General features: G+C 37.0%; 1 protein-coding gene across 1 annotated transcript; it reads right to left on the reverse strand.

The window, feature by feature from the left end:
- Nucleotides 1-6430: 6430 nt before the first annotated feature.
- Nucleotides 6431-24732, reverse strand: wnt7aa (wingless-type MMTV integration site family, member 7Aa). The gene is made up of 4 exons (XM_006631041.3): nt 24322-24732; nt 22787-23013; nt 15418-15689; nt 6431-8465 (listed from the first exon to the last, which is right to left on the reverse strand). Exons 1-4 carry the CDS (start codon nt 24390-24392, stop codon nt 7986-7988), a joined length of 1050 nt encoding a protein of 349 aa, XP_006631104.1. The 5' UTR covers nt 24393-24732; the 3' UTR covers nt 6431-7985.
- Nucleotides 24733-25125: the final 393 nt, after the last annotated feature.

The raw sequence follows: 25125 nt of genomic DNA on the forward strand, positions 1-25125 counted from the left end.
ATTTCTTGCCCTTGAGGGTTACCATGAGACTCATGTTTTGTTAAAAACATCCCGTGTTAGGAGACCCAAACTGTTTGCAGATTACAGTAAGCTTTACTCGGATGACACTGACAGAAGTGTGTGTATGAGGGACCACCATTACCTGATATCCCACTTGGGGAAAGAAGAAAACAGTATTACTTGGGTGGCACACAGACCTACCTTTATAATTACAGGTCTGCATTCTTTTGCTCATGAGAAATCAACAAATTTAGAAACCCAATCTCCCCTAAAGCTTCCTGAATAATATTTTCTTTTGTGGTGGGGGATGTGTTCCAAAATGTTGTTTTTTGGGGGAGGATCACCTAATTTTGAACATTAATTTAAAAAGGGGATAGTAAAGTAATGCATTAACGAGGAATTGATTCATATTTAAATATTCATCCCAAATCCGTCTTGTTCATTTACTGAAAATAAATAGAGTCTGGCTAGGCTGGTACAGACTTAAAAAGCCTTGTGGTGTATCGCTACAGTTAATTATAAAGTTTATAATTTGTGTTAGCAGTGTTCATGAAATATGTTTATGCATATTCTCCAATGTTAGGTAGAAATAAATAGGCTTACAGTTTTGGAAAAAGTTACCTGTCTACTCATGCGTATCATAAAATAAGTATTTGATGGTACTGCCCTTCATTGTGCAAATGAAGCAAGTCTCTCACACCTAACATGGATGAGCTCAGCCCTTCTTTCCTGATCCACTCATGGAAACTGGGAGTCTCATTTGGCGACCGGTCAGGGATTGACAGATAAGCAAATCCTCAGGTCTCTTCTTTGCTGTGCATTCACGGAGAGTGTGAACTGAGTTACTGTCTTTTATAACGAAGCTACCCTTTTGGGACCAGTGGCATAGACCTCAACATTTTCTCCACCTGGAGCAGTTACAATTCCCTCACAGACTAGATTGCTGATCTTGTCTACATTATGTAGATATGCATTACTGCCTTAGGCATAAGGCAGATTGTGGCACCAGAAGGTATTAACCACTCTCATTTTCTTGGCACTTTGAATGGCTGCAGAATAAAGTAGTGCTCTGTAAAAAAATAATTTGCTAATGTGCACAGTGTATACAGTCAGCTCACTGTGAAGCAGGGTTTCAGGTGTCTACTTCAACAATGCCATACATAGTTTCATGTCAGAAACTCTGACATCAGCGTGGAACAGCATGACTGTTGGTACCTTCATTTACGTCCTTGTTTTCCCAAAATCTCTGCACTGCTTTCAGAACGTGTAGACAGAATCAGTTCATTTTGATTGAGCTATGGAAGACATTCTTAGGGAAACCGAAATACCTGAGTATTTTTTTTTCCATGTTTTAATAGCAGTTCTTCAAACTCCATAATTTATAATGGATATGCTGAACACTGATGGCATTTAAGAAACCAGATAAAGACCAGCTTGTGCACTACAATTTACTGTACAGTGGTACGGTGGTGTTTGTACATGTCTCCACCACAGAAAACAAAAATATAATTGATGAAAATGTGCACTGTATTCAAGGATAAAGCAGTAAGTGACAAAGAACTTTTCCTCTTCTTGCTCCTAACTATGTAATTATCTTTTTGAAGCAATAGCTCAAAAATGGTTAATTTGTATAGTGGTAATCTGTTTCTTAGAACAAAAGCCCTTTTCAAATTAAAATAATTTAGAACTCCTTCCAACATTTTGTATTTTGAAAGGAATGTTCCTCTTTTCTATAGGAATACCCTGGCATGCCTGTGTTTTTTTTCCCTAAATTGTGAAATTTGCTTTTATTGCCATGTTTCTTGCAACTAAAATGTTTTTTTTTCAACCCGAAAAGTTTTTCCGATACCCATGGCTAGTTATTTAAAATTATTGCAGAGGGATATATTTTTTTTAAGCCTGTAATTATATTTCTCTTAGGTGGAAAATTGTTCCTTAAAATGAAATGTAGGTAGCATAAAATGAATTATACAATTGTATATAATTTAGTTTTTTTCTTGTGCATAATTAAAAAAATGAAAATTACGAAGAAAAGCTTGCAGGTGTCTTACTTCATGTAGTGATCCTTAGGTTGGAAACTGCAGAGGGGGACTGATACCTGTATACAGTAGGCAAGAAAGGTAAAGAATGGGGGGTGGCATAGGAAATGGATTGTTTTGTATTCATTTGAATACATTCAAATCCATAAAACATGGTTCCCATTAAAAGAGAGGGCAGGAATAGTTTCCAAGCTGAAGCAATTGCAGCTCAGCCATTTACTGATCTTGCTCTCTTGCACAAAGATTTATTGTGGAGATATACCAATACAGTACGTGGGTGAGGAGCAGTGGTTAGATGTTGTGAGATTCAGATTTATGTTTTCTTAAAGCCAAACATGAATGCAGTCCTTGAGAAATGATTCCATTGTTTTGGCCTTGAAATATTCCGGAACATGTTTTCTGATGTTTTTGCGCCTGCCACTGACTCTATCCACATCATTTATTACAAACACTCATTGCTCTGTAGAAGATGATATGGCCTTATTATAAACATTAAGCTGAATAATGAAAGTGGTGGCATACGTACAAGGACACCTTGAAGCAAACAATGTTTTGACAATGGTACAAAAAGTCTTAGAAAACGTATCAGGTATTTGCTAGAGGCTAGTGCCACTCAGGTGGGGGGTGATCTTTTTCAAAAGCACCTCTAAAGTGTTTGTTGAAAACATTATGCGTACAGCGCTTTTAATTATGAAATGTACTGTACCAGTATTTACACCTCTTCAGTCTGGTACTGCCATCAACACGCAACATTACAGAGGAACGATAAAGTTGTACTGCTTGAACAGATTGAACAATTTGTGAGATTTCTCCATGGTAAAATGTTCTAAGCAAATAACAGGTTAACTGTATCTTAAACTCAGATTCTGAAATCTAGGTTTGGAAATTTGGAAATTCTGAGCTGCGACTTGTGAAACTAAGAAAAAGATTGTGTTAATATTTTTAGGTTTGTAAATAATATAGAAAGTGAAGATTCTGTGTGAAAAAAGGTGGTTTTAGGTACGGCTTCGAACAGCAATGCAGTCTTGACACAATAGGTCATAGTAACAGATTCTGTGTCATGGCACAGATCCAGCAAAAGCAGTGCTCAACAGAACAGCAACCATAAATCACAAGCTACTGTCTGAATCCAGGTGTACACAGGTGCTGTACGGTGCAAGTGTTAAAATTTATGTTTGTAAATACGACTCTGTTAAAAATAACCCAGCTTCAGGCATCCTAAGACATGAACACTAAATTCCTTTGTAGTGAAATTGCAATATTTACAGAAAACACCCCAAATAATTTAATTAATGTTTCAGTGTTCCATCCATGGACTTTTATTTTTATGTTTTTGGCAGCCTGTCTGTGGTAAGTATGTGGTAGTTAATGTCATCACTGTGCACAGCTAGTCAGAGGCCTAGCAGATAGTACTCGGTTATTGCAATGATACTAAAATAATTTGTGACTCGTTTACAGGATGTTAGTGTTTAAGCTGCCTAGAAATTTTAAGCATTCCAGTCATAGATCAATCCATTTGGATAATGCTTTGACAAGTTAAACAAATAACATCAATCTAGTGGAACAAGACTCATTTAGTGCTTGAAACTGTTAGGTTGCTACTGTCTATTGGGAAAACACTATAACATTGGAATCTCCTATGACATGAGGCCTGCCTTTTTGGATAGCAGAATTCGCCGCTGTTTCGAGGAAGGTGGGGAGGAGTTTGAGTAACAGTGATGGAAGCCCAGCAGGGCCAATCTTTGTATGCCACAATGGGGCTGGTTCAAAGAGAGGTGCCTATCACTCATGGGGGTTGCTTTAGAATTTGGAGGCCAAATTTAGAAATGAGCAAAACAAGCTTAATTCATTACTTCAGGTGTTAGGCTCAATTCCTGGAGGACCTAGTGTCTTATAGTTTCTGCAAAATTGAACAATTAGGCGAATTATTTTCTTAGTCATATCATGGCTATTTAACATTTTACAGATGAGTACTTAAAACATTGACATTGTTAAAGGTACAGTTACTGATAAAAAAAATCTCTTAGGTTTAGATGTATTACAATTATGCAGTTAATATGACTGGGGGCTCAGGTGGAATAAAAACCAGAAAACACTACACCCTGAAGGATACAGGTTTGACAAAAAGCCATTGAACTCTCTTGCAATTAGAAGCCAGCATTTTGGCCCAAGAAAATACATTGCTGTTTGAGGAAGCACTGTGTGTTTGGGCTGAGAAGTGCACAAATGACAGTGATCCCTAATCCCAACAGATGATGAGCTGTGCATGCCACACTAATCTGTGAGCACAAAACACCCCCTAGCCAGCCAATCCTTTAGACTGTACAGTTCTTTTTTTTTCCAGAACAAAACCAAAGAAGTATAATTGTCTTAAAAGTACCATTGTCTAATCTGTGAATTTAAAGTAAAATCTAAAAATTAAACCAATGAAATAGTGTAACATTTAAATACAGTACGGCGTACTGGTATGCTTCTTCCTTGAACAGTTGAAAAAATGCTTTTCTCAAGAACAAGCCTACAAAATTGTGAAGTGTTATGTAGAAAGAATTTTGCTGATCGAAAAAGGCGCTTGCACTCTGCATATATTAGACCTGTGAAAGTGTTAAGTAGCAGGCAATTTAATTCACATAATTTCTCTAAACCACAGCAGAAGGAAATGTTAAACCCTCAGTTACACAATGCTAGTTTTACTTTAACCAAAGCTATTTGGGCAGCTGGGTCTATTTTTATGCAAGTGTCTGTTGATGCAAAGTAGCAGAATGTTTTGTAGTGATTATTTCGGGAGCTAAAGTCTTTTCCATCAATTGAAATGAAATTCCTCTTGACATTCCCCTTTACAATCGGAAAGCCTTTGCCTTCTTAGACAAAATAAATAGCATCTGAAAGTTATCTGGTTTTGCATAGTTAACATTTTGCTAATGGGTAGCCAAGATTCTCTCAGCAGCTCTGCTACATTTTCTAAAGCCCACTGGCGTTGTTGTAGCAACTGGTGGCTGATCTGTGAATAAAGCAGATGTCACCGTGTCAGGATGAAAAAAGAGCAATCTATCACCAGCTGACTACCACTCCTTCAGCCCAAGCAAGTCATCAACATGACAGTCTCGGCACAGCACTCATCAATTAAAGTTATAATGTTTTTTTTTTAATGCAATTATCAAAATCTATAAATGTGGAAATGTGGAACATTTTGTACTTAGCTTTTCTGTTTTCCAACCATGAAACCCAACACTAACAGTTTCCCTATTATACAACCTTGTGGCGTTTTGTTCTTTCCGGTGATAAACGTTTAGAATTCCCTTTTTGTACATTTTATTTGTGTGGTATTAACTGTATACCTATAAGTGGTCTATATTAATTGTTTTCCATTTTAGAGGAATTTGGAACCTATTTAAGAACATACAGGAGGTCTCCCTTCCTGCAGCAAATATTTAGAAATGAAAAGTGTGTCTTTATAAGTATCATCACCGACTCAATCTCGATTTATCCAAGTCTGTAACATAAAAGTTTGAAAAAGACCATTTGGTAAAACAAACACCAAGTGGTAGAAATTACAAAAAAAATCCAAACTTCCATCTGTTTCCTAAAATGTATTTAAGTTAATATCACTGGAAGTCCTGCTGTTGTGTTAATTTAGTGTGCAGAAAGCTGTTGAATCCGTTTAAAAAATCCTTTTAAATTTATGTTTACATTCTTATGATTTCCTCTGAAAATACGTAATTATTTAATTTTTAACTGCTGATTGGACCATCTTCAGCACATGAATAATTAGATAAAGCTAACCACTGTTTTTTAATATAAAACTGAAAGCCATGACAGATTCAAGAGAAAATTCACTGATCTTTAATCTTTGATCTGATTTGTGTACTTATGATTCCCTCTGAAAGTAGACAAATTTTAACTACTGGGGCGACAAACGTCAACATTTTCATCACATGGATAATTACATCATGCTAAATCCCATTTTTTAAATAAAGCCCCAAACACGAACAAATTACAAAGTAATATTGTTTTTGAACTCTGGAGCTGATTGGTTTTAAGCTGAAGATCAATGACACTCAGACTTCGAGAAGGCAAGAGTGTGACAAAATTGCACTCAGCGGTAAATGGTCAGTTGAATTCATGGCTTCTCTGATGTGGATTATAAATAAGGTGTCCCCCTTTTAATATGCAAAAGAAACATTATCTACTTCCAAATATTCTTTATAAAATAAAAGACAGATCAGTGCTCATTGTTGTTTGGTCAGCCTCAATCATTCTCATATCTCATTTGGGAGAATTGGACAATAGATGTCATGTTAGTTTTCACAGTCAGAGCCTACCCTATGACAATGACAAAATTAAATTTGACAGCACCACAATGTGAAGATTTACCTCACAGCACACACAGCACATTTGCCAGTCATAACAGCACAGTTTAATGAGTGGTGAGACCAGGTAGCTGTTCCAGATTTTTTTTCTTTCTTTCTCTGAATGGGATAAATGAATAACCAGTTAATACCAATCAGGAATTGAAGCCATATAACCAAACTGTTACATACCCTGTTTTTGTCTGAAATGCAGTAAGCAAGCCAGTTTGCAGGCACATTCAGAAGCAGCTAACGTGAGGAACATTTGTTGTGCATTCTGACAAAATCTGTAACATTTAACTGAAGAGTCCCTTTTTCTGATATAATAAAGGAATCAGCTATATTATTTTGTTAAAAAAAAACACAGCTGACAATTATAGCTTTTATGTCCATTTGCAGGGGGAAAAGTAAAGGGATATGGAGTTATACAAGCAGAAATAGTATAAATAAAATATTCATATAAAAATAGTCTCTTACAAAATATATTCTCTTAACCATGGTTAATTTTTTCCACATGAAGGAAATTTGTCTGGAGTATCAACTTTGTTTATAGTTTTACTTGAAAAACTAGACAATGGGTAACTTCTATCAATTACCAAAGTCAGTATAGTGGCTTATAAAACAGAAATAAGAGGCAGTTTGATTTTCCAGACAACTAGCAGCAAACAGCAGGGAAACAAAAATATCACAAAAAAAAATCTATTTTCAGCTTGGCTTTGCAGGAAACAATACAATATGCTTCTCCGCAAAGTATATCAGTGGTATCATAAGAAGTCCTGTTATTTACAGCTCCAGTGTTTCTTGCTTGTGTTTTTTTCTGCATCTACAAACAAAAATAGCAAATCCTCCACAAGGAAATCCTATTATTTACTTTCCATGTAGAACAGTCCCATACAAAATCAGTAGTTTATTAAATAAATTAATATTAGTTTTTTTTAATCTAAATAAACTGTTAAATATTGCAATTACTGTTTCATTTTATATTATGGCAAAATGTCACCAAAGTCCTCAGCACAATTCCTCCAAATCTAGGTAATGAATAGTGGTACACAGGTTTCAGAACAATGATCCGGTGTGTGGGAGAAGAGAACTTATAGCAGGCAATCCAGTGGTGATCCAAACCGCTGAACAGAATAGAAGACTTTCACGATTGCAGAAACCTCCATCTGCATAATCCACACTGAAAGCATGCAAAGGACAATGCTGACCCTGTCTGTCTGTTCCCTTCAAAGGTTTGTCTCCCACTAGGCAAACCTCTACCAACAGGTCTTTTTAAATTCTAGCAGGAGAACATTGCCCTTCTCCTGGTTGATGTTAGAAGCCCTTGTTGTTCTGAATAAGGGGGAGAATATATTCTGTCTTCAGGGTCACGGCTCTTTTTCCTTTTGTGTTTCTCAGTGTCATTTTTCTTTATACAGCCCTGCACAGACCGGGCAGTACTGCAGGCATTCCCAGTTGCTTTTCCATCCGGATCGAAAGGAACACTTAGCCGCTGGTAGGAATCATGTGCAAATGAAGTGTAATTTCTTTTTTTTTTCCCGAGAAAAATAATTCTCGTGTGCACACATATAACGATGTGTGTGTGTGTCATATAAATAGTTCATTTACAGGTGTACACCTCTGTTCTTTCACTGCAAGTGTTGCATTTGACATAGCAGCACCACAGGAACTTACAGTTGCACTGCCACACTCTTGAGTACTGGTGTGTGTTATAGCCTCGTCCACAGCACATCAGATCGCAGGCATTGGCCTGCAGTGCTGTTTTGTTACATATTCGGCCTTGAGTTCCCACACTGCCTGTCACAGGGTCCTCCTCACAGTAGTTTGGTGATTTATCAATGTAAACCAAGTCTGTATCCATGGGCTTGCGGTAGGAGAGTGGCTTTTTTATTTTCAGGAAAGTGGGCCGCTTGTTCCTGCTGGCTCTCACTGGCTCCACATGGACTGCTTGGTTGTATTTTTCCTTGAGGATGTATCCCAGCTCGCGGAACTTGGGAAGTGTTGTCCAGCACGTTTTCGTCGTGCAGGACCCAGAAACTCCGTGACACTTGCATTCCAATCGCATGTTTTTTTCAAGGATCTAAAAAAAAAAAGCAAAGAAAGAAAATGAATGGGGTGTTTCTGTTAAGGAACAGGTTTAAAATGAGAAAAAAAGAACAGAATCCTATTCGTTGAATGAGGGTATTAGTAAGAAGTATGTGAGAGCTACTGTATTGGTTTTCAAATTTAACAAGCATTGACAAGTTAACTGTTTACTTGGTTATTTACTACAGAACAGTTGTTAAAGTACCTATTTTTAGTTTTAATTAGTTACAAACACCCAGCTAAATAGCTGACTTTTAGTGTCTAAAAATATTTTTAGATATTTCAAAATTAAGTAGCATTTTTTTCAGCATTTTCCCCTGGTACTCTTCCTGTGATGATGTGACCCTAACCCTCAACAACCCTATTTGCAGGACACACCCCAACCACAACCCTCCTATGCTATGACCTGCTGTGTGACAAATATCACAGATTATTATGAATACTTATATAACTGTAATGTTTTCTTGGAACAATAGCCGTAAACAATTATGAACGCTGTCATGGCAACATACATTGTCTCTATGAATGTGTGATGCTGATGACTGAAAGCCTCATCTAAAGGAAGCATGACTGAAAATTCCAATGCAAAATCTGAGAGTGACTAGCTTCAGTAGCACCCAGTTATGAATTGGCTTCATTACTCTGTTCTCTTCCCCACTGAGAGCTGGTGTGTGGTTAGCGTCCTGGCACACTATAGTTGACGTCGCATCATCCAGGTGGGGCTGTACATTGATGGTTGTGGAGGAGAGTCCCCATTACCTGTAAAGCGCTTTGAGTGTCCAGAAAAGCTCTATATAAGTGTAAGCAATTATTATTATTATTATTATTATTATTATTATTATTATTATGTACTTTTTATTACTTTAACAACTTTCTCTGACCAACACCCTCTCTCTTGCCGCTCCTTAAGTGAAAAAGTTAGGTGCTTTTAAGGAGTGGATGTTATAAATCCAAGCATTTTAAAGGGTTAGAAATGTAAAGTACAGGGGCTGTCATGTTGTGATCCACAAACACACATGGGATTCACATGGTTGTTTTGGGTTTCAGGTCTGGCTGGAGAGTCAAAGACAGAGTCAGCAGTGACCTAAGAGTGGTCATGGGTTAGAAATCAAAGTCAGTTGGGGTTAACTTCCCTTAGACACCAAGCATCATCTCTGTATACTCCTTCAGCAGAGATCACTGGCTGCTGAGCTCTAAAGTCACTAGTAGGGATGGTGTCTGAATTATTAACAAATGAGGAGAGGGTGTAGACATCAATACTTTGTTCTGCTTCCTCACATGTAGTTAATAACTAAAATATCAGGCATTCCAGACTGACAGGATGAATAGAGAAAGAGGAGTATGATCAATCTTTAATTAATAAGAAACTATTATAGATTTAAAAAAGACGTTTTAATTAGAGAAATCTAGCCCTAACAACAGAGGGTTGAAAAGTCACATATGTGTTTAGACAGAGTCGACAATTCAAAGGGAGAAAGATGAAAATCTAACTAAAAATTTCTCACAGAAGTCTTTAATGTTATATTCAATATTATACTCCCAACAAGATAGTCTATACTGTATGATTCTCAGTTGATATTGTTAGGTTATAATTTAAGATGTCATAATAACTATACTGTACCAGTACCAGCAAAATATCAGAGTACGATATAAATGAATTAGTGCCGCACAAACCAGAAAGAGTTTTTCTTTAGCTGGTTGGGTGAAAATAAACCCTTCATTTGCTCTGTTCTGTGTTCTGTATAGTGAAATACAAGACCCTGAAAAAATGTAATTAAAATGGGAATAAAGAGACACAAACAGAGCAGAACAAAGATAAGAGGGGTCTTGCTCAGACAGTAGAGAAAGGGGGCTTCTGCTTTGGCTAAAGCAGAGCAGCAGGGATCACCAAACCAAAATTAATTTCTGGAATTAAGCCCTGTAACCCATTTAGAAAATCGTTTCCATTTATTTCGAACAGACACATGATAAGACTTGAGTCAATAAGTATACTGCAAATGAGAGAAAATGCTAAAAATCTGGGGGACCAAAAAAGAGTCAGTCTTTGAACAGGACCAGAACATGTGCAAGAGCATGCAAGAGCATGATGTCATCTCTCGCTGGCTGGATTTACACCTGGATATATCCTAGCGATCTGGCTTTGTTAATTGTTTCCTTAGTGTGTCTCCAGTTTGCCTTGTGCACCTTCTGATAATTGGCATGGTTCTTTCAGTTAATGGAATCATTGCTTAAGTTAAATAAGTGTTCTGAGGAGATGCAACAGCAGGCAGTCATACAGAAAAAAACAAGACAGACTGCCAGAAAGAGCTGACAGTGCAGATATACACTAATTCCTTCATACTGTATTGACAATAAGGGAGAAATAAAGTAACTGTAGCAGGAGTCTTCAGTTTAAAAAAAAATATTACTTTAAATGATTACCAAAAGTGTTTAGATTTGAAAGAGGCCACTCTGTCAAAGCACTGTACCACACAGCGCAGAGTATTACAAAATGGAATATTTGAAAACAAGTAATTAACTGATAAAAGATCTGTAGTCAGCACCAGGATATATTATCAACAGTTTCCTCTATGAACACTCAAGTGTCTGGAAATGTCTTCTGTAACCGGTGATAAGTATTAAGAAACAAACGGTCTCTACCCAACTTCCCAGTCCTCCCACTCTCCTGTACTGTACACAAACCCTCTCATTCAGAATTCCATTTTTTGGGGGTCTGGATCATGAACAGACCATTAAAAAGATGTTTAGCGCTAAGTGAAAGAGAAATAGCCAGGAAAGGCATCAATTTATGGGGAAATAATAAATCTTATGCGTAGGTTTTAGGATAGCTTCATCAGATAGCTGTGTTCAATTAAACTTTTTTACACCAGGGAGACACATAGGTTAGTAAAAGCACATTGTGCAGATTCCTTGGCCTGTGGAATATGTGTCTACAAGCTAAGTATTCCAGCTTATTTTTGAAATAGTTTTACAGGTTGAGACAAAGGTTTTTAAACATTCCAAGTGAAGAATGCAAAAGTTCTTAAACTCAATGTGCCAGGTTATGGTTTGCTTGCTTCGCGCTTTAAACCACAAAGGAAAGAGAGGGTTGTAAATGAAAACAGAAACACAAAGATTACGCACACATAAATATTAAGCACATGCAAACTTTCTGTCACCCTGTAGCCACCTCCTGGCCACTTTTTTTGAGTTTGTTTCTACCATGATGAACAATGTAATGCAGATCTCCAGCCATGAGGTAGTGCAAGCATCAATCAAGGGTGTAAAAAATAAGGACAGACATTCTTTGCTATGCAAAGACTGGGAGCCTAGCAAAACAGACGTAATAGATCTGAAATAAACAGAGTGAGAAAGACATTCACAGAGTGCCTAAAAACAATAGCCCTGTGTACACTGTACACAGATAAAGAAAAGGCATCACGTTTCAGCTTTCCATGTGTAGTTTAGATTATCCACATCTTTCACCATGCAATAGAGCTTGTCTGCAGAGAGATATTACATAAGATATTAAACAGTCTTAACTCTTCCTTTTTCATCTTTGATGTCCTTGGTTTAAGTAGCTTGGCTTTGGAGTGAGCATTACATTTTAAGAACAAGGTTTCTGTGTTTTTCTTTCAAGGCTTAGTCTTTTGGGCAGAAAAAAGACAACAGCAGGTTGTGGACATGATGCCAAAGATGCTAATTAAGTAACTAAACACCATTAAAGCAGTCCTTTCTTTGTGCTGTAAAGGGTAATAATTGAAATTATGTTTAGAAAGGTCATAAAAGTATCAGCACTTGCAGTTCAAGGTATTTAACTGTTATATTATGATCACATATTCAGTGAAACTAAAAATTAATTTTGGGAACGCCACCTTGATTGTATACTGTGCAAAACAAAGGTCAGAAAAGTGGTTATGTTTGACTTAAGAAGTCCATTGCAAGAACTTTGACTTTCGTCCATTTGTAAATAAAATGAAAGAACTGTTAATTGCTACGGTTAAATGTTTGCTTGACATTTTGAGACTTGAGTAGCAATTCACATGCCTTGTGCGGTAGGCACAAAATCAGCATTAATGTTTACTGACATGCTGTCTACCCCAGCTAAATTTAAACATCTCTTCCAAATGCTAGATCACAGAACTAGACTAGATTCCAAATACTAGCCATTTCCTGTTTTGAAAGTAAAATAACAAAAATGTTTTATCAGCAACGATAAAATCCACCAAGGTGTTTCACACTGAAAACTTCACTAAGAGCTACTTCAAAACCAGCTGGAGACTGAGCACAAGAAATTGGCACAGCAGTCCATTATTGTATTGCTTGACACTGTGAAGTATAGATTCACTAGGTTGCATTCAGTAACTGCTACTAAAGAATTGTAAATACAAAAGACTCTATCCTACTTGATTTAAACATATATGCAGTGTCTTTGGGGTGAAATGTTGTATATTTTTACTTAAGCACTGTTACCTTTTAGCTTTTTTTCAAATATCTTTTACACATTAGTTGCACATTTCTACATTGTTTTTTGTTCATTTTATAATTCACAAAAGAAAACCTATTCAGGGCATTTAGAACTGGCCCCCACAATCACTATCAATCACAATCACTATCACAATCAGATCAGCTATACTGTGACTAAAAACTACTGACAGCCTTTGTCTTCCTGTATTAGATCTGGGTGAATAAAATGAACTCCAGCACACTGCCATTAATTTGATTAGCATAAATAAGAACTATTCAATAAAGAGGCCCCTTTCTGCAAGAACGAAATACAGAAAGGATGAGCCGCTGAATAGTTTGTACATTGAGAAGCAATTTACCTGTCTAGATAAAGGAGCATGCATTTAGTTGCACATAATGACCAGCACAAAATTCTTACTAAAAGTCTAAGTGGATTTTTTCTATGATAGGTGATACTACAGTAGATGTCTGAAGCAGCCCTCTGTGGATCACAGTGATAATGCCACCAGCTTAGATGTTTCTTTTCAATTCACTGGGTAGGAATCCTATAGTATCAGAGAAGCCTCACCCACTTTTTAATTATTCTCTTTTTTTCCCCGTTGTTGTCGTTTGAGTACCTAGACTTTCTGGAGACTAAAAGCAATTTTCAGCGGCTTGAAATGCATTGCAGAGCTTAATCTTGGTTGGGGTCCCATTCGCAGAAAAGCTTTTTTTCCCCTCTGTTATTGAAGTAATACCCCCATCAGAGGCATAGACTGTGTCACAGACCCCGCATACTAAGGGGAATACAGGTATAATCCAGGCAAGGTAGTACCTTTCACCTCTTCTGTGTCTTCTTGTGAAATTGCTACAGCATTCCTGTAGCATTAATACATATTTATTCAGGACATTGAATTAGATACAGCAAAGACCATGCACAAAGTGTCATTGATCTGTGAATGCAACAAAAGTAGCACCTAATATACTTATTAACAACTTTGCACAATTTTCCAAGTTGTAAAAAGAACCTCACCTTCAGTCATTCAGTCCAAGTATGTTACTATTTCACTAACTTCATATTCCATGCTTAAAACAGTTCTTTTTGCATATATATATACAAGTTTAAAAAAATCCTTGGTACAAAATCAAAGACAGATCAGTTTTCAAGACACACTGCCACACTGGAAACCACCATTAATGTATCACCAAACAAAAAAGCACAATTTCTACCCAGTTAAGGGAAGTACAATGATTTTGTTTCCAGTCAAAGTAACAGGTTTGAAAGTATAACCTAGAATTGGCTGTTTCAGATCATTCTAAGCAGACACAAAAAAGGGAAAGAGTTAATTTTATTTACTCTGCTGTCTGCCTTCTCCATCTTATTTACACTTCCAAGCCTCACTTATCACGATTTGAGATTTTACTTGGCTCTATAAAAGACTTTGCTGTACCCTTTTACATTTTAATCCTCACCAGCATCGGCCAGGTAAATCTACCGGAGTCTCTGGGCTTTAACAGTCATGAATCTCTGAATGCTGCCAAAATCTACATACCAGCAGATAAAGGTCTGGCAGTTTACTATAAGTGGGAGAACTGAGAACCATCAACACCTCAAAGACAAATTTTCAAGGGTTTTATGTCACTGACTCACTTCACTCAACAATGGACTTTTTAAATGAGTCTTAGACATATAATTATTATAAGTATGGCTTTGTGCAAATTGACTAGTTTTTAAGATATAGACCTAATGATGCTTTTACCAATGCTAATGTACATGCAAGGATAATTGAGTCTTTTTGCTTTGCTGCAAAACTGTCTTTCTGTAAGCCTTATAGTTCCATGTTTTTCAAGTTGTGTTTAATAATATAAACATATTACAAGGTCACACCACTGCATGGTGCACAGTACACTCCAGCATCATCAGTACTTTCCTCACAGAGGTTCAAGGTCATCGGGGCTTTTAATTATAGCACCAAAACCATAACCAGTCATGGGCTTCTTCACAGCCCTGAACTCTGGCAATCCATAAAGCTGCTACTTCTACAGCAGCTCTTCCTGAAAGCTTCCTTTCATTTCATAAAAGAAAACCTGTTTAATCTCTAACTGACTGTTATACCCTTAAACTTAATAAGAGGCCCAGATCCTTGGCAAATTTTATCAGCTGGAAAGCATGCTAAAGAACAGGGATTATAAATCACAATGCCAAGGTTACTTAGCTAATTCCTGCATTTATTAACCCCCTCCATCGATGGACATACTGTTTTCTGATATTAAGCAGTTGTCTAGCTAGATGCGTCCTGCTTCTGTTCTTTTGCTTCACAAGCTATATAGTGGTATATGGTATAGGCATACACAGTGATTACAAATGTGAAGTTTCACTGCATGAGATGTAAAGTGCCCTCTTATGCTGCACTTTGGCAAGATCCTTTTTGGAAGATTTTATAGTTGCACGTGTGACTGGCAATACCACTGAAACACAGATCGCTACGCTTTCTGTCCCGTTGGATGTGCTGAATATTTACCTTGCGTCCCGCTTCGTTGTTATGCAGGTTCATGAGTGTTCTGGCGTTCTGTTTAATCTCCCTGGCGTCCACAAACACCTTGGAGAACCCCAGGCCGTAGCGGATGTCGGCAGAGCAACCACCCCACTTCCAGCCCTCCTCCTGGTTGTAGAAGCCCTGCTTCTCTTTGTCACAGCCGCAGTCGCTCAGGTTGCCCTGGGTGCAGGCCGCGGTGATGGCGTGGGCGATGCCAGCGGCGATGATGGCGTAGGTGAAGGCGGCCTCTTTACTGCCTGAAAAAAAAAAAAGAAGAAAATAAAAAATTGCTTAGTAGCTGACAGCAGGTTCCAATGTTTCATACATTGTCTACCCTCCTAACATACCTGACATAGCTTTCCTTTAAACAGCAAGCAGAAATAATAAAATGCAATCCCTGTGCCAAGTTTTCCACATCTATCACACATGCTCAGCATGGATAAATGGCAACTCACATTCGTTTTCAGGGGAGTAATATGCAACACAAGCTCCATAATGAAGACGTGCTGGAGGTTTTGTGGATAATGGCCTATAACGTTAAATGGGCTTCTCGTATGCAATTAATAAAGAATTAATGTGATTAAGTCTAATTTTTTTTCTTTTAATTCAGGGAGGCCAGACAGGGTAAGGCTCTCAACTGTGATTATAAATAAAGCATACATAAATGAGCCCTGGCTATAAAACACTGACAAATCAGAGCATTCCATCTATTGTGCTCGAATCATATTTCATAAGAAAGCAGCAAGTAGGTGAATCACTTTAAAGACAGGCTACTACAAAAGGAAGGAAAAGTCATCCTATTGAATGAGCACAATAAGGATAAGTTTACTCAAGAGACAATAGAATGGAAAAGACAGGGTTATGTGTTTAGTTTAAGTTTGGCCTGCATCCCAGGTTCCGTCCCATAAGAACACCACCCTTCAGAGGTGAGAAACACGCAGGAGCTGAAACTCCAAGGTGCAGTGACCACTTGCCACCAGTCTTTCGACCCGCCCACTGGGAAGAGCAGGGACAGAGATTGTATCAACAGATATGATGAAAAGAGGGAATTGCTTTAAATTTAAATCAGGTTAATACTCAGATAGATGCATTGAAAGATGCTGTGTCAAGGATCATAAGAGTCGTATTGTTACCTGTCCTGTTTTTGTAAAAAATGAACAGAGATTCAGAAGTTTTAGGTATATTTTTGGTCCACTGGTTGTTTTTTTCCCTTTGGGGCAGGGCTATCAGTTAAAAGTCTGATGACCCACATTTTCCAGCTTAAGCCTGGATTACAACAGACTCTTTTTTATCAGTATAGAGTTGTCACAGCCCACCCTCAACCCTAACCCTCCTGGTGTCATACCTAACTGATCTGGAGAATTTAGGAATTTCTTCCTGACTGTGGAACTGGTGTAACTTACAACAAATCTGTCCCAGAATGAGCAAGCCTGAAAGTATACTTACTGAGTAAGTTGAAAAGCATCAGGTTTCATATAACCCACAGTGATTTGTCAAACAAAGGTGGAACCTTGACACTGATCCCTAATTAAGCATTAGGTCTCTTCCTTGTGATTTTTTTTAGCTCATCACTCAAACCTGTGGTATCTTTCAGTTAACTAATTTTCAGTTAGTTCACACAACAATCAATTGCCCTAATAAATGTTTAAAATGCTTCAGATAGTATTTTGAGATAAAACATAAAAATAAAAAATATATAAAAGCCCTAGTTTAAGGAGAATTCATTCCATCTTGCTCATTGGTAGGCATAAGGGGATCATGCTCAATGCATCATCCTTGAACTGGAGTTTTGTTGTACTCAGACACTGGAGTGTTAATGCTATTTGCATTTGCAATTTGCTTTCAATGTGTAATTGTGACACCATGTATATGAAGAAAAAACACATTTATTCTTAAACTTGAATTTAATTGATAGTAACTCTCATTATTATAACATTGCATAAATGCAGTATTGAGATTTTTTTCTTGCATCTGTGAAGTTGCTTCGATTCAAATGAAAGTAACTTCTTTCGTATATCAGATTTACCTTATCTTTCTGTGTTATAAAACAAAAAATATCTGACAGAGTGTTACGAGAGATAAGGGTGTTTCAAGCACCACACTGCAAACTCGGCATTCTGTATGTGTATTCCTTCCAGTGTGGATATGTTTTACACCTTAAAATTATTACTGAGTTTGGGACAGCCAACCAAAACATTTTTTTCCCAGCTGATGTATTTGGATGGCTTACACCCAGGAGTCAACCACTCCAGGAGTCAAGGATAAGACTGCACTTAGCCTGAAAACACTTATTGATCTTTTTGGTCTCTCCAGTGCTGTGTGCACCCTTCAGGAAGGAACTCCTCAGGATCCTGCATTTTTTGTTCACTTATTTGCACTGCCAATTAATCATTAATATACAGAGATAAGTTTGACAAATTCTCTGATATATTAAACACACAATTCAGCAGCAGTGATTTCCAGGTACTGTTAGTATCTTCATTGAAACCATTTTTATCTGGGCATTTCACTGAATTCCCATTGCTTTTTTCATAAAAACACTATAGATGGTGCTCTATGTTATTATATGTACTTAATGCATTTTCTTTCATATGTAGGTCTACAAATGACAGCAGTAAAGTAATAGACAGGAAACCAGGAGGCAAAAGGCTTAAGGAAAAGGACTTAGAACGCAAAGACTCCAAATTCAAGCCCTGTCTATGCCATTTAGTCACAGTACTGTACCTTAAGACAAGAGCTTATCCTGCAGATGAGATAAAAACTGAGATCCTGTTGTAAGTGCAGTTGTTAATACATAGTTCACCCCTTAAAAGTTTTAGATAGACCTATCTCCTAAATGAATAATTATTTTTTTAATTAGTTGTGTTACAATAGGTGAGCTTTTAAAACACAATAAATTGTAGGAACCCAGATACAGTATATCTGTACATGCGTATTATACTCCTATATTCCCTTGCATCTTTTGCTGCAAAGCTTATTTTTGTCTCACGGTTTCATTAAATAATCTTTTGTGTGTAACTCTTAAAGGTCTACAGCTAGAACTGTAACATTAAAAATCACTTTGCATGCTATTGGTTCACAGCTTGGGGCACTTGGAATGGTCTTTGCACCACAGTCTATAGCATTCTGTTTGGGCACTTCACTGTAAACACTGCTGTTTAAAAACTCCTGTGAATATGATGATCAGCCACACACCAGGAGGGAACTACCTACTGTATCCCTTGCTAGCTGAAAGTTCATAAAGAATGGCACCTGTTAGCAAGCTCTCCGCCACAAGCCAGGTGAGTGACTGGGAGGATGCCAAGTTGTGCCAGAACAAGACAATGAAAGCATCAATATACAACTGACAACTGACATTTTGTTGTTTTTAAAACTGTCCGAAAAGTTTTAAAAAAGTCATACTTAGGGTAAAAGATTCCCCTGGAGGATTATATGTGCTGTATAAGATGTGTTCAGGTTATCAAGTTATTTTTATTTTTAGACTAAAATCTTTATTCTTTTCTTCTAACTTTAAGCAATGTTTTTCCCACTGAGCTAAATGGAGATTTAAATATTCAAATACTGTAATATGTACTGTATATATATATATGAATGGTTAAAAAACAAAAAAAGATTAACTGTTTTGAATCACTTATGACAAAACCTAATTATTCCAGTTTTTTGTGATGTAAACATAGAAGTTTTCGCTTATCCTTCTTGCAACATTTTTAAAAGATTACTTTTTCATATACCATAAGGTACATACTTAGAAATGTGATATTTCTAACTACAACTTCACTACTCATAAACTGTTCAAAAACAAAAATGATAACCTTGTCACTGCTCCACTTCCCCTGAAGCCAAAGTATGTGCTAACCTGTTTTTGATAAACATCTTGGACTGGTGCCCTTTCAATTTAAAAAAAATGCCATTTTTAAGCATCAATTATGCAGTTTTTTTATGGATTGAATGGGAAGAAGGCCAAAAAACAAGGTGTGCCTATAGACGTGATCTCTGGTTGCTTTAAAATGGTGAAAAATGCAGAACCTCATTATTAGGAAAACTTGCATATTTCTAGTTCCATTGAATGCAAACGGTATCCTCATTTAAACCATGATCCACTGAAAACATAAACTACTGATAAAAAATGCTATAAACCTTCTGTGTTATGATAAGTGTCTCGACACTTTCTGGAATATCAAAATCTGGAGCTTAAAAGAATTAGGCTGCTTAGAAACTCCTCTTGCCAGCTCTGCAATGCAAAAGGTTAATTTATAAACCAAAGACAGTGTGCTTGTTGGGACCTGAGGCTTTTCTGCTGAAAGGAAAAAAAGGTTTTTTGAACACACAGGGTGGCAGAAATTAAATCAAAAAGGTTACTCCCTTCATAAAACCAGGCACAGTATAGAAGCCCAATAAACTGAATTACAAGGGTTCCCTTACATGGCAGACATGCTTTTCAGAAATTAACCCATCAGCATTTTTATAAGCTTTTTTTAATTGTTGGACCAATTGGTGTTTCCCTAACCCAGGGATATATTCCACCAGCAGTGGAGTAGCTCTCTGTAAGTGCTTGTGTGCCTTCAAGCTCCAACAACATCTCCAGCATGAGCTATAGACAAACCACAGTAAAGAATCATTCATTCCAAGCTTTCCATTCATGGTCACAAATCATGCCCAGGGAGAGCTAGATGAACCAGTTCTCTTTAGCTTCGCTGTGTATAGTAAAAGAAAATGACATAACCAATAGGACCACTGGTCTTCTATGCTGGTGTTTATGTAAAGACTCCAGCATAGAACTTCAGAAGACTTCACCAGTGTCAAGAGACTCCCCAGTCACAGCCTAGACAGTGGCACACCACCCACTCCCTCCTTTTGTCATCATCTGCTAAACAGGAGAAAACTGCTCTGAAAGATGTCAGCATGACCTGCATCTGTAGTGAAGCTGACACAAATGTCATTAAATGAATGGTAATACGAAACAGCAATCTCTGTGTTTCTCCATGCCCCGTGACAAGAATGACAAGGTAATTGGAGGGTTTTCTCATTTTCATGCACAAAACACCATGGGCTGCAAATTGTAATAAATGTTTTAATATGACACACTAATAAGCCAAATATGTATGACATTTGTACTCAATTAAGTAATTCATTGCAAGGTATTGTCCTGCTAAACCATCCAAAAAATCCATCTGAATGAGGGTGTGCTTAACATTCTGGATTGAGAAATCTCAATTTTTCCCCCCAAATCACCACAATCACCCCATTTTTTGCCCCAATTACTAAGAATCACAACAAGAGTTCTAACTGAATTTGATGTCTCGAAGAGTGCTGTATCACCTTAAGAATCCGCTTCTCTTTATTTACAGAACTCTAGGATGCTTTTACCTACACTAAATTTAACTGTAATATAAAAACTAAACATTTCATTGCTGTTGCATTGTGCCGGGTCTCACTGTTCATCCTTTTCAGTAATTTTGGCTCTCTAATATTTCAAAAGAATCAGAAGATACATATTCAAACTTGATCTACTATTTCTTTCTCACATAATAGGGTTGTGTGGGCAATGAAGTTCCCTCTAGCCATCTTTTGAAGGTCAATAGCCACTAGTCCTGCAGTATTTTCTCACCACCAAGTGTCCATTGACTTTGAAAACATCATCCAAGAAATGTCATCTAAACAGCAATTCATCAGTGTCTGTGATTCAACACCACTGCTGAACCTCAAAAGAAACTCAAATATGCCTCAGGAAAAAGGATAGCATTACGGTAAAAAAATCAATGTTTTGTGTGTTTCTTTCTTTAGAATTTGCTTCATACTTTAAAAAAAAACACATCATATAACATCTATTCATGATAAATCCAAAAGACTAGTGCTAGCCCAGTAGATCGTGTATTACTTAGTTGAGATATCAATTCTGAAATCCCTAGAAAGATTAAAGATGTTCAGGAAGGAGAACATTAAAAACTTGTTTTTACAAAAATCACAACACAAGTAGAAGCAGACAGATGATTTTGTGCTTCTAAAGTGTTTAGGTGTTTAAAGGGATTGTGATAAGATAACACTTTCCCTCAGTAAATGTAGGCCACTGAAGAAGTGTGTGTTGCAATTTCCTAGTGTCTTTCTTCAATTAATTAAGCAGAAGGCAAAATCCATCTTTGACACCAGAGGCCATTTTATATTGTGAAAAGAGCAAGAAAATCTTCTAGCAGTTTTGTACTAATTTATAATTTATAATTGAAATATAGAAAAGGCTTTTGAAAATCTAAGTATTAAATTGTAGTCCTTGTTTAAGAAGTCTTAAGAATAAGACTGGGCACAGTTTAGTTACCTGTTCACTGTTCAAATATAGCAGAAATTCTCTCTTGTTTTCTCTTAGATTTCAAAATACAAAATCAATTACACGAATGAATCCTCATTTTGGTAACAATGTATATTTAAGATATGTTGTGTAATTGATTAAAATACAGAAATTTGAAGTACAACAGCAATAACTCATTGATTTTTTTAACTATTGTAATTATTGTTTTTTCACTTGTTCATTTTGCACATTGAGAACATGCTTTTTCTAAAAAAAAAGTGATTTTTTTAATTAATGAGTTTAATAGCTTGCACCTTTGTTAAATGAAGTGACAATATAACAATTAAATTAGAAAACATTGTGGTACCAAAATCACAAAAATGAAAATAACATTATTTGTGGTATATTTAAAAGCAGTTTGTTAATGGTTTCCAGATTAAGTCTGTTTTAACCATGTTGTTAGAGTAGATCTTGAAATCATCAGTACATGTTATGCTTCACACATTTTAAGCATAGGTGACTGACTCAAAGTGAGGTCATGACTTTAGTACTTGATCATCTGATTTACATCGTCTGATGGAGAAAGGAGGAAATTGATAAAGAATTTTCTCGTTTTGTTGGTCTTATTAGTATTCTTTCATCACATTGATACAATACGTGCACTGTTGCTTTGGCTACCTTATCCATCCCTTAAATCGAAGAAAAATATGTATTATTAAGATGGGACAAAATATTTTGTACATATAATAATTAAAGGTCTACTACCACTTAGAGAGAATCATACTTTAGATAGAATATTTTGACTTCAAATGTCTCTTCATTTGCACAATAAAGTTGTTATAGTCCCCACAAAAACGGTGTAAGGTCATTTGGGCTGTGTGTGCATTAAAAAGGAGGGCTGAAATCCGTGCAGAAACTTGACAAAACGATCATGCAGATTGGAAACTAAACATCTACGTGTTCTCGGAAAGTATACATTTATGATCACTTGCCTAACGTGTGTGGTTTTTTTTTTTAAGGAATGGTGTCATGACTCACGAGTGTCAGGTTTGGAGGAATAGATTTGTAACATACCCACTTTCAACTCTTTGCCAAAGACAGTTCGCTCTCCTAGCGCCGAGCAGTTCCAGCGGCCGTTTTTGAACTGGAATTGACATTCGTTGATGCCCATTTGTGCTCCTTCTCCGATCACTATGATGGCGTCAGGTCTGCTCTGACAGATAGTCCTCTGTCTCGGTGCCAAACCTGGAATCTTGTTACAAATGATACTTGCTCCCAAAGCCACCACTGAAGAGAAACCCCTAGGAAGGACAAAGGAAAAAATGAAAACCTAGTACGACCTTCACGATGTACCTGTGAACCTGTGCCATTTCTGGCAGCAGGCTAGTGCAAATGGTCTGACGGTGATTTTTTTTTGAAACACTGAAAAATAAGTTGGCTCACTCAGTAATTGGTCATTCAGCATATTTGTGCCGAGTACTTAGCTCACACACGTATTTTTTTTTAAAGTGGCTTTTTTTCAGCTTCAGGGATTCATTCTTTTTGTTTGAATGTGTCCCCCTTTCAACCACCAATGTTAACATTGCAGTATCATCTCGGCAAACGAGATCCGATGCAACAGCACGGCGCGGCGAAGGTTTGATTGCGTATTGCGGATCTGCTCCACTGTGGCGTTATAGAAAAATGACGTTTCAAGGACTAGACCGTTGAGACTTAATGCCGAGACATGAAAACACCAGCCTTCCCCTATCACTTTCTCTAGAATTAAAACACAGATAAAGAAATCTGAGATCTTTGCCCAAACGTGACAGCACTTCCTGAAGAAGGTATGTTGTAAAACTACCTTTGCACAGCCTGTAATGGTGATACACGCACCTATCCCCAGATTTCTTACAAAAACTTTAAGATTTGCAAAGAAAAGGGTAAAATGCAAAACACTTTAATATCTGCTAAGAAAATAGTAAAAATACAAGAAGCAACTAATTGATGGCTTCGAGAATTTGTCATGTCTTTTATTCTATTAATCTGGAATGATCAGCTAAGAAATGGTCATTTAAAATCACGTTTCTGTGTCAATAATGAAATACTTGCTAATTCTGTCAGCAATGCTACGCATTGTTACAATTCACTAATTACAATATGAATTCTTATAACTATTCGCTGCAAATGTTGAATTCATTCATCCCAAGCGCTTATTTTGCTTTTTGTTTATAACGAAACGTTTGCAGTTATTCAATAATAGGTCATGTGAACTAAATTAAACTTTAGAGGAGAGACGTAAGTAAAAAAATTAATAGTTGTTCTATAGCTGTCCATAAATTGATCCATTTTTATCAAAAAAATACGTTCCCATGAAGTCACATAGTGCATTTTATATATCCCCTGTATCACAAAAATGAAAAGTAATCAACTTTTACTTAAGACATTTTCCGTTTTTTTGTCTTTTATGTGAATACTTTAAACTCTTCAAATACAATAATTTACCAGTTATAATATTCCCAACCACCACAACCTTTCTGTTTTTCCCAGCAGAACCTTCCTCTCGCACAACCTTGCGCACTTCAGCATTATCAGGTCCCAACACGCTGAGATGAAGGAAAGATACTTACCCTATTTTGAGATACACAATCCCAAGACAAAGAAAAATATGGAAAATCCAGCGTCGCGTTTTCCTGTTCATCGTGTTTCCCCCTTTCTCTTTGATAGGTTTGCAAAAATAAAATAACCTTTACTAGGGGGGGGTTCTTGGTGGTGTTGCCCCCAGACGGACCAACTCCAGGACAAGTTTGCAGACAAAACGCAAGACCTCAGTGATAATTGTAAATTCCAGTGTAAAATCACTGCAGATGAATCCCGTAACTTCTCCGTGCGTCTCCCTTTCGACGTTTATTTGGTGTTAGGATGCATGTCACAGGTAGTTTCAGAGATGTAAGTGTTTTAGCATAGCCGGAGCAATCTCAAACACACAGTTCCTGCTCGTCAGTCAGGTTCTATATATCTACCTCATCTATCAGGGCGTGTTCTGAAGAGAAATAGAGCCCTTCTCTGGAGTGCCATAAATAATCCCAGATTGTGCATTCATCTGTTTATTAACGAGAGGTTACAGAGCGCAGGCATCTTCAAATTCTGTTACTAGGATAGTTGATCACAACTGCCTAAAAATATTCATCAGTTAAAAAATACTACAATTTATAACCAATACAGCGTTTTTAACAGAATTAAGTCTGGGCGTAAAGATTCAACCCAAATGTGTTTATGCTCATTTTCTCCTCATTGAAAAGGGTTAGCCCGGACTAAAACTACTCACTGACCCAGTTGGATATTGAACAAAACGAACGAAGAACATCATAGTCTGTTTCTTTGAAATCTGTCACTTTGCTTTTGGGGGGAACGTTCACTGCGGTGTGTCATTT

Source organism: Lepisosteus oculatus, chromosome 4, assembly GCF_040954835.1.
Source record: "Lepisosteus oculatus isolate fLepOcu1 chromosome 4, fLepOcu1.hap2, whole genome shotgun sequence".
In the NCBI taxonomy this organism is placed as follows: domain Eukaryota; kingdom Metazoa; phylum Chordata; class Actinopteri; order Semionotiformes; family Lepisosteidae; genus Lepisosteus; species Lepisosteus oculatus.

What these genes read in the sequence shown, in the direction of transcription:
- wnt7aa (XM_006631041.3), bottom strand. Translation starts at nt 24,392, where the DNA reads ATGAACAGGAAAACGCGACGCTGGATTTTCCATATTTTTCTTTGTCTT. An exon ending in ATTGTGTATCTCAAAATAGG is followed by an intron (nt 23,014 to 24,321) that starts GTAAGTATCTTT and finishes TGTCCTTCCTAG; the next exon opens with GGGTTTCTCTTCAGTGGTGG. An exon ending in TGGCAAAGAGTTGAAAGTGG is followed by an intron (nt 15,690 to 22,786) that starts GTATGTTACAAA and finishes TTTTTTTTTCAG; the next exon opens with GCAGTAAAGAGGCCGCCTTC.